The sequence below is a fragment of the Tursiops truncatus genome, chromosome 8 (genome assembly GCF_011762595.2).
Source record: "Tursiops truncatus isolate mTurTru1 chromosome 8, mTurTru1.mat.Y, whole genome shotgun sequence".
NCBI lineage: Eukaryota > Metazoa > Chordata > Mammalia > Artiodactyla > Delphinidae > Tursiops > Tursiops truncatus.
In genome coordinates, this window is record NC_047041.1 from 27,779,680 (window position 1) to 27,796,321 (window position 16,642).

General features: G+C 37.0%; 1 protein-coding gene across 1 annotated transcript; it reads left to right on the forward strand.

The window, feature by feature from the left end:
* The first annotated feature begins 1,888 nt into the window (after positions 1 to 1,888).
* On the forward strand, positions 1,889 to 13,890 carry CASP1 (caspase 1). Its single transcript, XM_004319451.4, has 10 exons — positions 1,889 to 1,935; positions 2,557 to 2,823; positions 4,840 to 4,902; positions 7,894 to 8,009; positions 8,651 to 8,824; positions 9,291 to 9,525; positions 9,994 to 10,137; positions 12,726 to 12,835; positions 13,278 to 13,380; positions 13,791 to 13,890. Exons 1-9 carry the CDS (start codon positions 1,929 to 1,931, stop codon positions 13,374 to 13,376), a joined length of 1,215 nt encoding a protein of 404 aa, XP_004319499.1. The 5' UTR covers positions 1,889 to 1,928; the 3' UTR covers positions 13,377 to 13,380; positions 13,791 to 13,890.
* Positions 13,891 to 16,642: the final 2,752 nt, after the last annotated feature.

The window sequence follows — 16,642 nt, forward strand, 5'->3', positions numbered from 1 at the left end:
GTTGCTGCAAATGGCATTATTTCATTCTTTTGCATGGATGAGTAATATTCCATTTTATGTATGTACCATCTCTTCTTTATCCATTCCTCTGTTGATGGACATTTAGGTTGCATCCATGCCTTGGCTGTTGTAAATAGTGCTGCAGTGAATTTTGAGGTGCATGTATCTTTTCAAATTATGTTTTTTTCCGGATATATGTCCAGGAGTGGGATTGCTGGATCATATGGTAGTTCTATTTTTAGTGTTTTAAGGAACCCCCATACTGTTCTCCATAGTGGTTGTACCAATTTACATTCTCCAAAAGTATTTTCAGTAAGTAAACTGATAAGCATGAAGGCCTAATATATGCATTTTTTTACTAGCCCATTTTTCATCAAATATATCAAATATATCTAAAATAAATTGGCCACATTGAGTTTATTTCTGGGATAATTAATTGTACATGTGTTTACAAAAAGCAATGACTTCTTGTGCCTTTCCGGACTCCTTTATTTTTAGTATTAATGAGTCTTCCAACATTCATAACCTGCTTCCCTAATTAATTTTTCCTCCGTAACACTTACCACATCTAATATTCTGAATATCCTAGTTACGCATGTTCGGTTTCATGTTTGTCTTTTCATTTTGAATGTGAGGCCATGGTGGGTAGGGGACCATTGTTTGTTTTGGCTAAACCCTGGCACCTATAACAGTGTCTGGTATGGAGTAGGTCATCCATATATATTTGCTAGATGAATGAATAAATGTGTTGCACAAAAGATAGAAGGAAAATCTGCAGATAATTAACCTTGGCTATTTTTCTAGTGTAAAATATTTATATTATAAATAATAACACCACTTATTGTTTGTTTATCATGTGTCAGGAAATGTTCTATGCAATTTCCACATTTTCACCTACTTAATGCTCAAAACTGTGTATGTATGTACTATTAATGAAAGCATTTTACAGATAGAGGAAGCAAAGCATAGAAAAGTTCTATACCTTGCCCAAGAACATATAGTGAAAATGCTAAGTCCAACATTCTGAGTCTGGAGCCTGTGCTTTTATCTCTGCATTGCCCCTCAAAACAGAGCCACTTGAAAAGAAGAGTGTTAGATTTGATTCTGGTGAGAAATGTTTCTTTCCTAAAAATAGAAAATGTAGGAAGTTCTTTCAGTAGAACTTTTTAGGAAGTTCCCTTCCTAAAAGCTTCACAGAGACAAACAGCTCCTAGGACACAGCCCAGAGTCATGAGGTGGGACCATGGATCACAGTGGTTCATCTTCTCCCAGTACTGTAGGTTGAATGTCTGTGCCAAATTCACATGTTCAAAACCTAATGCCCAAGGTGATGGTATTAGGAGGTGGGACCTTTGGGTGTTGAATTGATCATGAGGGCAGAACCCTTATAACAGAGATTCCCAGAGAGATACCTTGTTCTTTCTGCCATGTGAGGACAATGGTGAGAGATTGGCAGTCTGCAACTCATAAAAGGAACTTCACCACAACTCAACAATGCTGGCACCCTGATCTTAGACTCTGAGCCTCTGGAACTGTGAGGAATACATTTCTCTTGTTTATAAGTCATACAGTCTGTGGTATTTTGTTAGAGCAGCCTGAATGAATGAAGATACCAAAGAATGAGTTGCTTTTGCAGATCACACTTCATTATTATGTGAGTTTAATTGTATATATACTTTCTCACTCTTTTCTTATTCTGTAAGCCCCTTTCCCTTCCTACCCTGACGTGAGTCAAGTTCTCGTGAAGGATACACTCCCTGATGTGGCCTAAGTTTCAGTAATCTGATAATTTCTTTGGAACAACAACAAAAAATGCATATATATGCATGTGTCATGGGTATTTTGCAATGTGTACACGCCCTGCTGAAAAGGAAGGTGGAACATGCTTTCAGTTTCATACAACACACCAAGGCTAAGAGAGAAAAGCTATGGCCGGTGAGTTTCTTTCTTGAAAGAATAGTTTTGGAAGGGGCTGGTTTTTGCAGAAACCATAATTAAGTTCTGTGAATGTTTAGGTGAGCAGAACAGAGGGAGTGCAAAGAGAGGGAGGGGTGGGGGCAAAGGGAAGGAGAGAAGGGGCCCAGAAGCCCCCCAGTCTTTAAAAAGGGAAGACAAGGTCCAGAAAGGAACCGGGCTTTACTGGCTGGTATCCTGCTGTCATTTTGCAATCTTAACTGAATTCTTAAATGTCATAGTCTGACAGACGATGCAGAATTGGCATAGAATGGTACCAGCAGTTGTTGTCCCCAAAGGAAATGGGCAATCACTATTTCATTATTTTATTACGCACAGTTGAATAAACATGAGGTACGTTATGACGACCCCTGGTTTTCAGGTACTAAGTTGGAGGTAGTAAATCTGAGTCTTCAGGCCACACAGTGAGCATATGGGTAATACTGAGGGAAGAATAAGAGATGTGGGTGTCCTCAGGATTACCACACTGTGTGGGGAGGGACATTTTATTGATTAAATCTAAAGGATTCTATAATCCGTTGCTGAGATGAAAGGAAAATGAGGCTGTTTCTGTGACTTGAGGCATCCTTGTGTTTCCAACAGACAAGGTCCTGAAGGAGAAGAGAAAGCTGTTTGTCCACTCAGTGGGCCTGGGTACAATAAATGGCTTGCTGGATGAGCTATTAGAGAAAAGAGTGCTGAACCAGGAGGAGATGGAGAAAGTAAGAGATGAAAATGCTACAGTTATGGATAAGGCCCGAGCTTTAATAGACTCTGTTATTCGGAAAGGGCCCCAGGCATGCCAAATTTGCATCAGTCATATTCGTGAAGATGACTCCCTCCTTGCAGGAACACTGGGGCTTTCCTCAGGTAAGGGTCAATGACTCAGACTGAAGTTCATGTAGGCCATGTTTCTTTATGCCTAACATCTGATTTCTTCATTGGTCATGTTAGTTTGCAAACAACTTCCCTACTTCTGGCTTCAGGGCCCCATTTCTATATCAGTGGTCATTCTGCATCCCCTCTGTCTCTTTTCTTCTTTGTTCCTGTTCTTTTGGTCTTACAGGGCTTCTCTTTTTTTTTTTTTTTTTTTTTTTGCGGTACACGGGCCTCTCACTGCTGTGGCCTCTCCCGTTGCGGAGCACAGGCTCCGGACGCGCAGGCTCAGTGGCCATGGCTTACGGGCCTAGCTGCTCCGTGGCATGTGGGATCTTCCCAGACCGGGGCACGAACCCGTGTCCCCTGCATTGGCAGGCAGACTCTCAACCACTGCGCCACCAGGGAAGCCCTTAGTGGCCTTATTTTGATTAAAGCTTATTTCCTATCCTGAGAACGTCGTAGCTTATTTGTTGAAGGTCATGAGAACAGTCTTGAAAAGCTTCATGCTATATCCTCTAGTCCTCCTAGCAAGGCACTATTGATTCATCTAGTTAGTTAGTTAAAATAGTTAGTTAAAGCCTAGAGGTCCCTAGGAACTTATGTAGTCATCAGACACAAAGGTTTAAGGTCTGTAATCAAATACTTTGTCCAACTTCTCTCCAAATTTTGCTCTCCAGGTGGAATAAAATATATTTCAGGGATAGTGGAACTCTCAGAGAATAAATTCAACTTTTACAGAAAAGTAAGGATTTTAAGCAGACTCTTTTAGTTGCCCCCTTGCATTTTCTTTTGAATAAGATTGTGCACTAGCATGGTACTCTGCTGGGGACCATTCTGGGAGGCCCAGCTCCCCTACTCTAGTCTCCTGAGGGCCCAGTACAGGTTCAACCATCTGAGCTGCCACTTCTGTAGTTCCCTAGTTCCTCCATAAAAAAAAAAAACAAAAACAAATAACAAAAAAAAAAAACAGGAGCTCTGATGGACTTACAGTTACGGGTTTCTTTTGTGCTTCTGGAAGTCATTCAGGGGAAGAAGATGTTATTTGAAAGCAAGAAGCCATTTTTTTCCTAAGGATTGAGAGAAGCCTGTGCCCCTCTGAGTGACACAGCAAATGTTTTCTGAGTCGAATTTCTTTGTGTGTGTGTTTGTTTTTTTTGATACATATTTTACTTTAACCCCTGCCTCAAGAATTAAAGACAATCAATCAATAACAGTAAGGTTCTAGAATATTTGTATAATAACCAAAGTGTCTTCTTCCTTGTCATATTTCTTTCAACTTATAGTCCTTGAACTGTAGAGGCACTTATACAACTCGTGATAATTCTAATTCCTGGAGTCTGCCTCCCTAGTTGTCAGATGATGCCTCCTCTGTCAGGGTTGTCATGACTTGTTTCCTCCTCGTCTATTTGCCAGTTGTTTCAGGGTGCTAGTATATGATAATTGGATGTAATATTTAAATGTACTGTAAAGGGAGAGATATAAAATAACTTCTTAGCAGACACAATACTACAATAGCAAGGCCTCCTCCAGAAAATGTTCTTGAATTTATTGATGGTTAATTTAGTCCAGCAGTCTACATGGGAAAGATGGGACAAACTGCAGCCTGCTTCCTTGGACTTGAAGTTTTGTGGGATGTCCTATGGCTCTCCTCCATTCACAACAGAGACATGAACCATATTTTGCCTATAGAAATCTTGTCTTCAATAGGTACTATGAGAGAAAAACTTGGAGTATTTTTAATTTGTTGGCTCATGCCAATTCTTAAGTTTCTGGAATAAGTTTCTCAGGTGGGTGTTGCTACAGTGAGATCCTTATAAAACCTTAAATAATTAAATCTCAATCCTTGTCCTTGAAATTGACAATCACAATGCATAGTGACCCCAGAGAAGACATTAATAGATTTGAGTGAGTAAGTCAAATGCAGATTACAGAGGCTGTGTGTCTAACACATTGGGGTAAGAATCTTCAGAGACTGTGACTATTTTAATGTCCTTCATCTTTCCTCAGGTTCACAATCTGGGAATTATCTTAATATACAAGAATCCCAAGTGGTGGTTCCTCCTTTCCCAGGTAATGGTATTTTCAAAGCAATGTCATTCTTTGAACCCCACCTTCCCTGACATTAACTACAGATTAATGGGATGAATCCAGGGTAAGGGGTGCTATGAGTAATTCCCACAGATTTATTCTATACCATTTTCTCTTCTTACTCTATTCTGCTTTAGCAGGAGCTGTTTCTATAGCTTCACTATCATGTTTATACCAACAAATTCTGAATCTGTATCTCAAATCCTGACTAACCACTTGAGTGCCACACTTCACTAAGTGTCTACTGAACATGTACACTCATATCTCCTGCAGACACTTTTACTCTACATGAGCCCAGAGATAGCTTTCCATCCTTCCCCCACCTTGCTTCCCTTCCACTTTCCTCTATCTTGATTAATGGTGCCACCATTACCCAGTTATTCAAACCAGAAACCTGAAATTATCATAGACTCTTTCTTCTTCCTCACTTCCAACATTCAAGCAGCAGCCAGATTTTATTGATTTCTCTCTCAAATTCAGATCTGTCTCTGCATTTCTACTTCTACAATTAGATTTCAGAGCCCCCATTGCTACAGTGTTCCATAATTCTCCAGTCATAACTCTCAATATATTTTTCTTGTATTTTTTTTTTAGTAAATACATCCTTTTCCCTCACAGAACTTTAAGCTTAATGAGGAAATTGAACATATCTGATTTATTTATAGATAACATCTAATAGAAGTTGACCTGTAATGTGTATGAACATATATTTGTTAAGACTATTTCACTGACTAATGTGGCCAGAGTCACTACTATTTGCTATGCCATTAGAAAATATTTAGCACATGCCAACTGTGTTACAGACCCTATTCTATAAACTATTTAGAGAGTAATGAACGAAACAAGAAAGGGTCTTGCTTTTATTGAACTTACATGAATATATGAGTAGTGAATGAATAGGCATTTAAGAAGCTCCACCATCAAATTAAAGCCAACCATAAATTTAGGGATGGAAATGACACTACACATATCTGTATCAGTTAAGATGATATGGAACGTTATAACACAGACATATTTATAATGGCTCAGATATGATAGAAAAGCTTTTCCCAAATCACAAAAATTCTAAAATGGGCATTTTTCATCAGAAGGCAGCTTTCCTCCAAGTGCTAATTCAGATACCTAGGCCTCTTCCATCATCTGATATCTGCAACATATGATGTCAGAATAACTGTGGTAATAACAGTCAAGTTAATGACATTGGAAAGAGTATGTGGGATCATTTGTGATAGACTTTGCTAGGCTTGACCTGGATGAATCACACAGTATTTCAGCTTGCATCCCATTGTCTAGAACTTAGTTATATGGTCACACCAAGTCACTGGATTTGTTGGCAATATAGATCAGCTATGTGTCCAGGAAAAAAAGAATAAAGTGTCTTGTTGAACAGCTAGCCAGTCTCTGCCACAAAACTTAAATGAAAAACTTTTAATTCTACACAATATCGAAGGTAGCACAAGAAATACCTAGGTCCCAAATCACAAAGAAGTTCTTAAAAATATTTCATTCTCTACCCTGAAAATGGTGGTCTCAGCTTTATTGAATCAAGGTCAATATGCATTAGATTTCTTATTAGCAAACTTTATATTTGTCTGAATCTAGCTTCTTGCTTATCAAATAATCAGTGCTTTACTTGTCCTGGAACAGTATTTCATCCACAGTTGTGGATAGATTTCATCACAAAGTGACCCTTTTCTCTTAAAATAAAAATACCCTTAATTTGGAAGAAATTTAGAGGCCACAGAAGCAAATATTTCACCAAGTTTAGAAATTACTCTAGTGAATCAATTAAGGGTGCATATTTTCTTAGCTATTTCATGGGATGGGACACTCACTATAAAACCAAATGCCATAAGAAAAATTAGTTCTAACAAAATCCAAATATTTATCTTTAATGTTTTCTATTGTTCTTCAGACTCCTTTATGAAGGAATACATTTCTTCCACATAATACTGATTTCTATAGTTTTCTCAGATATATCCATTCTAATTATCTCTTACTTTCTCCACAGTCAACACACTTCATGCTACCTTGGTTTACCTGAATATACATAATTTTCTTCAAATTCCCTTTCAAAATTGAATAGGTTTCTTGCTTGAATAGTTTAGTTTCTAAAGGATCTTCCAAATATCAAGAAAACTTATTTCTATTTGGAGACAAAGATTATGTTAATTTCTTTAGAAAATACATCACATTATTGGATGGTGTTGAACTTGTGATCAAAGAAACCCCCAAGGCTTTTTTCACATGAACTGCTGTGGAAACTCTTCCTCATATATTTGTGCAATCAATGCTTAGTGCTTTAAATCTCTCTAAGAGTACACCTTGATTTTCGTATTTATCATTCTATTTCATATTAATTCTAGTTCATGTATTCAATATCTTCTCCTTCTCACTATATGTACACACAGTAGAGAGATCTTAAAGGTTAGGACAAAGGCTCACTTTCTTTCTTTCTTACTTTTTTTCTCTCTTTCTTTCTTTCCTTCACATCTCTAATGCCTATCATGCCTGTTAAGCAAATAAATAACTAAATAAATAGATACATAAACGTATTTTTTTAAAAAAATCATTGAAATAGATTCATTAAGGTCTACCTCCATTATCCTAACTTTCAATTATTTGAAATACATTTATATCTTAACTATTTTATCTAACATATTGTTTTCTGAGAATTTTATCATGCATGGCCTTAAAAAACTCCCTTTCGATTATTTTAATGAAAAAGATTTGTGAAATGCTGATTCCAAGAGATGAAGCGTTGTGATGACTGTATCACACCACTGGAAATCTCTGGCTTGGAATATATTCCTTTAGCAGAGATGCATTTAATGATGCTAAGGACTAGCCCAGGATTGTCTTCCTAAAGATTAATTTCCTCCTCCGTGGCTTCACACACAGATGATTCTAGGAGGAGCACCAAATGGGACACTCAGGAATGCCATTATTCATAATGTTTCTTGTCTCTTGCAGCTCCTCAGGCAATGCAGGACAACCCAGTTAAGTTTGCATCTTCAGGGCCAGGAGGGAACCTCAAGCTTTGCCCCCTAGAAACAGCCCAAAGGATATGGAAAGAAAAGTCAGCAGAGGTGCTGTGCTCAGAACATAAGGATCCGGGTGAAATATACACTGGAGACCATTCAAAACTGCAGTGTTCTGCCTTAGAGCTAATTTCCTTGAGAGGTTCTGGAAAACCATCCTGCTCTTCCCTTACATAAAGGTTTCCTATTTCCCAGGTTTATGTAAAGATTTCCAAGTTTGGTCCAATCCCCTGAGTGAATAATTATAATGATAACAACAATAGTATCTATTTAATGCTTAATATGAATCAGACACTGTTCTAAGGAAGTTGCTATTAATAACACCTTGAACCCTCAAAATAACCCATTTTAGAGATCAGGAAACTGAGACATGGATTGTTAACTATTTTGGCTAAACCAGTAAGTCAAGGAATACATTTTAAAATTGAGTCATTATGACTCCAAGCCAGTTCATCTCACACAGCCCTACCTCTCAAAAGTAATTAAATCAAGTGCTCAGCTGCCATCTGGGCATTTGCAAATTTCATTCCACTCCTATGGTAGGACTCATTCTCCCTCTCTGCTTTTATCCATTTACAAGAGATTAGGTTTCTATGTAGGACTAAGGGAGGAGAAGCTGTCTTATACCTACAAGATGAATATTTAATTAGAGAGAACAAGACTGTGCATCCAACCTGCATTTCTTACAGATTTACCCAATAATGGAAAGGTCAATCCGCACACGTATTGCCCTCATTATCTGCAACACAGAGTTTGAAAATCTTCCCAGGAGAGATGGAGCTGATGTTGATATCAGAAACATGAAGATGCTACTAGAAGGTCTGGGGTACAGTGTGGATGTGAAAGAAAATCTCACCGCTTCGGTAATGTCTGTCATAATGTAGAGACAATGGTCATGCCCTTTATATTCCTAAATATGTTAGAAAGATTGGTTGTAGAACCAGAAACTTAATCTCTTGACAGTCTAAAATCTAAATTTGTTCTTGTAGGGTACTTCATGCTTCTAACCTAGAGTCTTTTTTTTTTTTTTTTTAACATAGAGTCTTTTAGCAAGGGTCTGGTAAAACTTTTAACTGGGAAGTGTTCTATTAATTCAATAATGTCCACAGCTAAATAAATAAATAAATAGTCCCTTACATTCTACCAGAAATCCCTGAATGGCACCCCATAACACTTTCTTCACCTTTCCGTGAATTGAAACTTAAATTTTCCTTTTGTATTTCATTGATTTTCATATCATTCAGCAATTCCTTAATGTCTCTTTATTGGATTCCAAGGTGCCATGATAACCAATCACATAGTTCAAAATCAGTGGTATGTCTCTTTCAGGATATGACTATAGAGCTGAAGGCATTTGCTGCTCGCCCAGAGCACCGGACCTCTGATAGTACTTTTCTGGTGCTCATGTCTCATGGAATCCGGACTGGCGTTTGTGGGAAGAAATACTCTGAAGAAGTCCAAGATGTATTAAAAGTCAACACCATCTTTCAAATTTTGAACACATGGAATTGTCCAAGTTTGAAAGACAAACCCAAGGTGATCATTATCCAGGCCTGCCGTGGTGGTGAGTGCTGATGTCTGTTAGAACACAGACGCTGAAGTTTTGATCTCATCATCTGTATGTATCCAGTATTTTTCAATTCCTTTGAGTCTACTCAAAAAAGGTTATAATCTTTTTTGGTGACAGTAGATGTTCTTTGACATTACAAACAAGAGTGTAGCTTCTATGAATTGTATGACTGGTTGGAAGATATTTGTTCCATTTTCAGCTGAGATACCACTTTTAATCTTAAGACTTTGATACTTGGTTGGGATACTTGGATGGGATATATTCATTTGAGGGTTAGGAGAGATAAGATGAGCCTCTTAAGATAAGCGTTGTTGAAAAGATAGTTTTTGAAAGTTATGTGTGTATCTGCATGTGAATTAAAGCTAATGACAAATAAATTAGTAAATATGGTTGAACAGATGTTTAGGGGAGAAAGTTCTCTTGACTATTGATAGAACAAGGGACCAAATCTTGTCTTTCCAGAGAATCAAGGAGTGGTATGGCTAAAAGATTCAGTAGAAGCTTCTGGAAACTGTTCCTTATTGGCTCCAGAAGATTTTGAGGATGATGCCATTAAGAAAGCCCACGTAGAGAAGGATTTTATTGCTTTCTGCTCTTCAACACCAGGTAATGGGTATCTGTGTAAGACACGTTTGTGGGCATTACCAATGCAGAAACTCACAACCATCCATTAGAGTGTGGATATCTGTGTTGAACTTTTCATGAGACTCTTGAAGACTAACTCAAGCCTTCCTCTCAGTTACACCTTCAATTCCCCTTATCCATGGAGACCAAATAAATATACATATATTTTTACTAAATTAGTAACTAGTAAACTCCCATGGTGCAAAATATTTTCCTGGACTGTGAGAAATAAATAGAAACATATCCACACTGAAGTAAATTAGAATCTGACTCCACATACCAAAAGGTCTACATTTTGGGATCTCTCAACAGTTCAATTTGCCTAGACAAGTATTATAAAACTGTGGTATTTATAAAAGGGGTAGGGAGAAGGAGAAAAGCAGACAAAGCATATTGGGTCCCTAAGTTAAAGTTGTTTCAAACAGAAATATGGAGTTTATGAAACAGAAACAACCTGAATGATTCTAAGTCTAGGTTTTAGATTAAGAGTACTGCCAATTATATTTTGACTCTGTCATTTAGTACTCTGTATGTAGCTTCTCTGGGCTTTCTTTGAATTCCTCACTAATATATGTGAATACAAATATCATTGTTGTAAGGATTAAATGAGATAATAAATATGAAATATTGAGCATGACAGAGTAAAGTGCACATTAAATGATGGCAACTATTAAAGATGTTTCTATGTTGTAACTTAATTCAAGGTTTTACCTTGAGTTACTTTCCATATAAAGGTTTAAATAAAAGTCATACACTATGCTTTGGAATTTCTTGGACATTGACATTCTCTTGATTACTTCCAACCTTAAAAACTTGCCTCTGATCAAATAGTTTCATTTCCATATTATTTTCTATAATAAGGTGGCATCTCTCCAGAGATAGCCTGCTTTTTGCATTCTGTTGATCATAACCTTTTTTTTAAATCTTTATTGGAGTATAATTGCTTTACAATGGTGTGTTAGTTTCTGCTTTATAGCAAAGTGAATCAGCTGTACATGTACATATATCCCCATATCTCCTCCCTCTTGCGTCTCCCTCCCACCTTCCCTATCCCACACCTCTAGGTGGACACAAAGCACCGAGCTTATCTCCCTGTACCATGTGGCTGCTTCCCACTAGCTATCTATTCTACATTTGGCAGTGTATATATGTCCATGACACTCTCTCACTTCGTGTGTTGACTATATCTTGATGTAGAAATCAATTTTTTTCAACAATTGAAAACAATGACACTAAGCAAAACCTCCACACATTTACAGTTTGTGTATATTTAGCAGACTTAATATTAGACATAACTATTTTTTTTTAATCCTTTGATCCCAGTCTTCCACAAGAGATTTACCCCTGGCAATTATAGACTTTGTAGCCCCCTGTCTTCTTGTCATCCATCTTGGTGATTTCTGTCTCCTTTTCATTCACTTTCCTTACCCTCCTTTCCAGATGATTCATAGAAACTCCAGTTCAGTTGTCTTCAGTTTCCAAAAGTAAACCTAGTTTCACATTCTCTGGTATTAATCCCAATTACATTGTATGTAGTGCTCTTCTGAAGAAAAGTGACCTTCCCCTACCTAATTTCACAAAGAACTTACAGAGATACCAGCCTGCAACTCTCTCCCACCTACTTCCTTTAACTGGAACCAGCTTCGTAAGACAGTTGTAGTTTTAGATAGGATATTAATCCATTACTATTTTACCTTTTATTACCATGTTTATTGGCAAAAAGGTTTTTAAAGCATGTAACCATGTTAAATGCACAGGTATTGATACTTTTCTTATATATTCCTTTGCATAACTTTAAAATGGCTTATAACTTCTATGTCCCTACTATTTTGTATAATTATTCTTTTTCAATGTCTTTTCCATAAGACTGTTTTGTCCTCCAATAGAATATGATCTTTCCCTCTGAAATGTTTTCTAGGTATGTATTTCTTTGCTGTTGGTACCATTTTCATATTTAGTTAATATTTTCTTTGTCTAAATACCTTATGGTCAGTATTATTTGATTTTAATTAAATTATAAAGTAGATAAACTGAAATATTATTAATATGATTACCTTGTATAGACTGGGTATTATATATCCTATATTCCCCCAGATTCTTGTGATACATTACATCTAATATGAAAATATATCTTTGTGGCAGAAGTTATTACCCTACCCATTGCAGTCAAAGCCATTGCATTTCAGAACATATAATTAACTATCAAGTCACTAAGTAGTACTCCTGGGATCCACACTCAGGTATTTCTTTCTCAAAGCCCAGTCACTCCCTTCCACCGCATTCTGCCTTTCTCTCCTTGTTTACTAGACTTGTGTTTCCTTGAACTCAGAGACTGTGCTGTCCTAACATCTATACCTTATATAGTATACTTCACATGACTTTAACTATTGGCAAGTATCAGTGAAAATATACACACTAAATGATGAATATATTCAGTTTAAAATGGCATACAGTCTGTAGGAAACAACATAAACTCAACATCCTGCCTCAGCTGGAATAGAAATCCTAGGACTCCATTTTTGTGGTCAGGCAAGACTTTGCATGAAATTTGGAATGTGCTTTCTTCACAGATAATGTTTCTTGGCGACATCCTGTATTGGGTTCTCTTTTTATTATTAAACTCATTGAACATTTGCAAGAATATGCCTGGTTTTGTGACCTGGAAGAAATTTTCCGAAAGGTAGGTGCTAGATACTTCTCACACTCTACTTACCTGTTTGTTCTAACTCTCTACGGAGCAGCTCTGGACATGTTTTTCTACTAAAAACTGCTCTCCATTTCAAATGAGTTTTGAGGGTCTTTGATGAGTCAGCCAACCTGGAAGCCAGTTCCAAGTTTTGTGACCTAGAAACCCCCTAGAAGACAATCAATTATTTGAACTCCTCTCTTTTCTGAATAGACAAATGAGTGGACTTTAATTTGCTTGTATTCATATCTATTAGATTCAGTAGCTTTTAAAAGCATGGTCATTCCATCTTAGATGTGTATTGCTGATCTGTACAGAGGCACAAACTTTTTGTTTTTATCACTTATTTTGCTATACTTTTTGCAATTTTTCCAGCATAAGTGAAAATTCTTTTACTCAGGAAAAACAAAATCTACAGACCTTCGTTTACTTTTAGGTTCGATTTTCATTTGAGCTGCCAGATGGTAGGGCACAGATGCCCACTGCTGAAAGAGTGACTTTGACAAGATGTTTCTACCTCTTTCCAGGATATTAAAAAAGTAAGTTGTAGGGACAGATGTGTGTGTGTAGTATGGGTGGGGCGAGGTTGGGGGAAGAGTGCTGAACTACATCCTGGTCAAGATCTCAAGGTCTAATATAATAAACAGTGGATAATGAAAGGATGCCTTTCTGTTGTTTAGTGCAGAGCACACTGCACTCCTCTCAAAGTTCTTCAGAGATAGATGGCCCTTTCTCAAGGTTAGCTGATATAGATTGAGAGGTGGCCAGAGATGATGAAAGCTCAGTTTTAGATGTTCCTCCCCTTTACCTCAGCAGGGCAATATTTAGACATAACATGGGCTCTTCCCTCTTATGAGTCTGTGTGACCCCTTGGTGGAGTGATTTTATAACTTGAATTTCTTTTAGTAGAATTCATTTTTTTCTTTTATTTCCTCTTCCTTTTCTTTAGGAAGCCAGGAGTTCTGCCACTGTATACATGTTTTGGGATCCTGTCAGCAGAAAAGAGACATTTCTTTAAACATTCCAATAAATCTGAAATAAAAATGAAAGGCTGTCTTTTTTTTTTTTTTTCCACCACTCTTAGAAGGCAGGCGATGGAATTTGGAGCAAGTAATGGATTTGGAGTCTTTAGACTTCATAAGACCTGAACTGGCTAACACCATTCTTTCCTTCTAGAAACCATTTGCTAGACTTTCTGCTTTAGGAATACAGAAAAAATTACAGTAGGTACCTGAATTCAAAGAATTTAGAGCTCAACAAGAGATTCAGAGAAGGTAATGTGATAAGTAACTCATCCAAAATCCCAGAATTTAGGATGAAAAAGTCATGACTACACTTAATGTAATTCTAACCCTTCCTTAATGAATTTCAGGAATACAAAGTAAGTTTTTTTCTTTTTCTAATTTGGGTATAGTCGGTTTACAATGTTGTGTTAGATTCTGCTGTACAAAGAAGTGAATCAGCTATAGTATACATATATTCTCTCCCTCTTGGATCTCCCTCCCACCTCCCCGCTTCCCACCCATCTACGTCACTGCAGTGCAGAAGCTCCCTGCACTGTACAGCAGGTTTCCACTAGCTATCTGTTTTGCACGGGGCAGTGCACGTACATCAATACCAATCTCCAAATTCATCTCATGCCCCCTCCCCTCACAATGTCCACATGTCCGTTCTTTACATCTGCATCCTTATTCCTGACCTGCAAATACGTTCATCTGTACCACTTTTCTAGATTCCACATATATGAGTTAATGTATATTTGTTTTTCTCTTTCTGACTTACTTCACTCTGTATGACAGTCTCTAGGTACATCCACATCTCTAAAAATGACCCAATTCTGTTCCTTTTTACGACTGAGTGATATGCCATTGTGTATATGTACCACATCGTCTTTATCCATTCATCTGCCGATGGACATTTAGGTTGCTTCCATGTCCTGGCTATTGTAAATAGTGCTTCAGTGAACATTGGGGTGCAGGTGTCTTTTTAAATTATGGGTTTCTCATGGTATATGCTCAGTAGTGGGACTATTGGGTCATACGGTAGTTATATTTTTTGGTTTTTTAAGGAACCTCCATACTATTCTTCAAAGCAGCTGCATCAATTTACATTCCCATCAACAGTATAAGAGGGTTCCCTTTTTTCCACACCTTCTGCATCATTTATTGTTTGTAGATTTTTTGATGATGGCCATTCTGACCAGTGTGAGGTGAGATCTCATTGTAGTTTTGATCTGCATTTCTCTAATAATTAGTGATGTTAAGCATCTTTTCATGTGCTTTTTTTGATATTGAGCTGCATGAGCTGTTTGTGTATTTTGAAGATTAATTCCTTGTCAGTTGCTTTGTTTACAAATATTTTCTCCTATTCTGAGGGCTGTCTTTTTTGTCTCATTTATGGTTTTCTTTGCTGTGCAAAAGCTTTAAGTTTTATTAGGTCCCATTTGTTGGTTTTTATTGTGTGTTTTTATTTTCATTACTCTAGGAGGTGAATCAAAAATGATCTTGCTGTGATTTATGTCAAAGAGTGTTCTTCCTATGTTTTCCTCTAAGAGTTTTATAGTTTCCCATCTTACATTTAGGTCTTTAATCCATTTTAAGTTTATTTTTGTGTATGGTGTTAGGGAGTGTTGTAAGTTCATTCTTTTACATGTAGCTGTCCAGTTTTACAGACACCACTTATTGAAGAGACAGTCTTTTCTCTATTATATATTCTACTTTGTTGTGGATTAGGTGGTCATATGTGTGTGTGTTTGTCTCTGGGCTTTCTATCCTGTTACTCTGATCTGTATTTCTGTTTCTCTGCTAGTGCTGTAGCTTTGCTTTTACTGTAGCTTTGTAGTACAGTTTGAAGACAGGGAACCTCATTCCTCCAGCTCTCTTTTTCTTTCTCTTTGGCTATTCAGGGTCTTTGTGATTCCATACAAATTGTGAATTTTTTTATTCTAGTTCTGTGAAAAATGTCATTGGTGGTTTGATAGGGATTGCATTGAATCTGTAGGTTGTTTGGGGTAGTATAGTCATTCTCACAGTATTGATTCTTCCAATCCAGGAACATGGTATATCTCTCCATCTGTTTGTGTCATCTTTGATTTCTTTCACCAATGTCTTATAGTTTTTTGCATACTGGTCTTTTACTTCCTTAGTCAGTTTTATTCCTGGGTATTTTATTGTTTTTATTGCAATGGTACATGAGATTTTTTCCCTTAACTTCTCTTTCTGATTTTTCATTGTTAGTGTATAGGAATGCAAGATATTTTTGTGCATTAATTTTGTATCCTGAAACTTTTCAAAATTCATTCATTAGCTCTAGTAGTTTTCTGGTGGCATCTTTAGGATTTTCTATGAATAATGTCATGTCATCTGCAAACAGTGACAATTTTACTTCTTCTTTTCCAATTTGGATTCCTTTTATTTCTTTTTCTTCTGTGATTGCCATGGCTAGGACTTCCAAAATTATCTTGAATAAGAGTGGTGAGAGAGGACATCTTTGTCTTTTTCCTGATCTTAGAGGAAATGCTTCCAGTGTATCACCATTGAGAATGATGTTTGCTATGGGTTTGTTGTATACGGCCTTTATTATGTTAAGGTAGGTTCCCTCTATGCCCACTTTCTGGAGAGTTTTTATTATGGGTTTTGAATTCTGTCAAAAGCTTTTTTTGCATCTATTAAGATGATTGTATGATTTTTCTTCTTTAATTTGTCAATATGGTGTATCACATTGATTGATTTGAGACAGAAGAATGAATAAGTGAGCTGGAACATACAATGGAAATAACTGCCAAGGCACAGAATAAAGAAA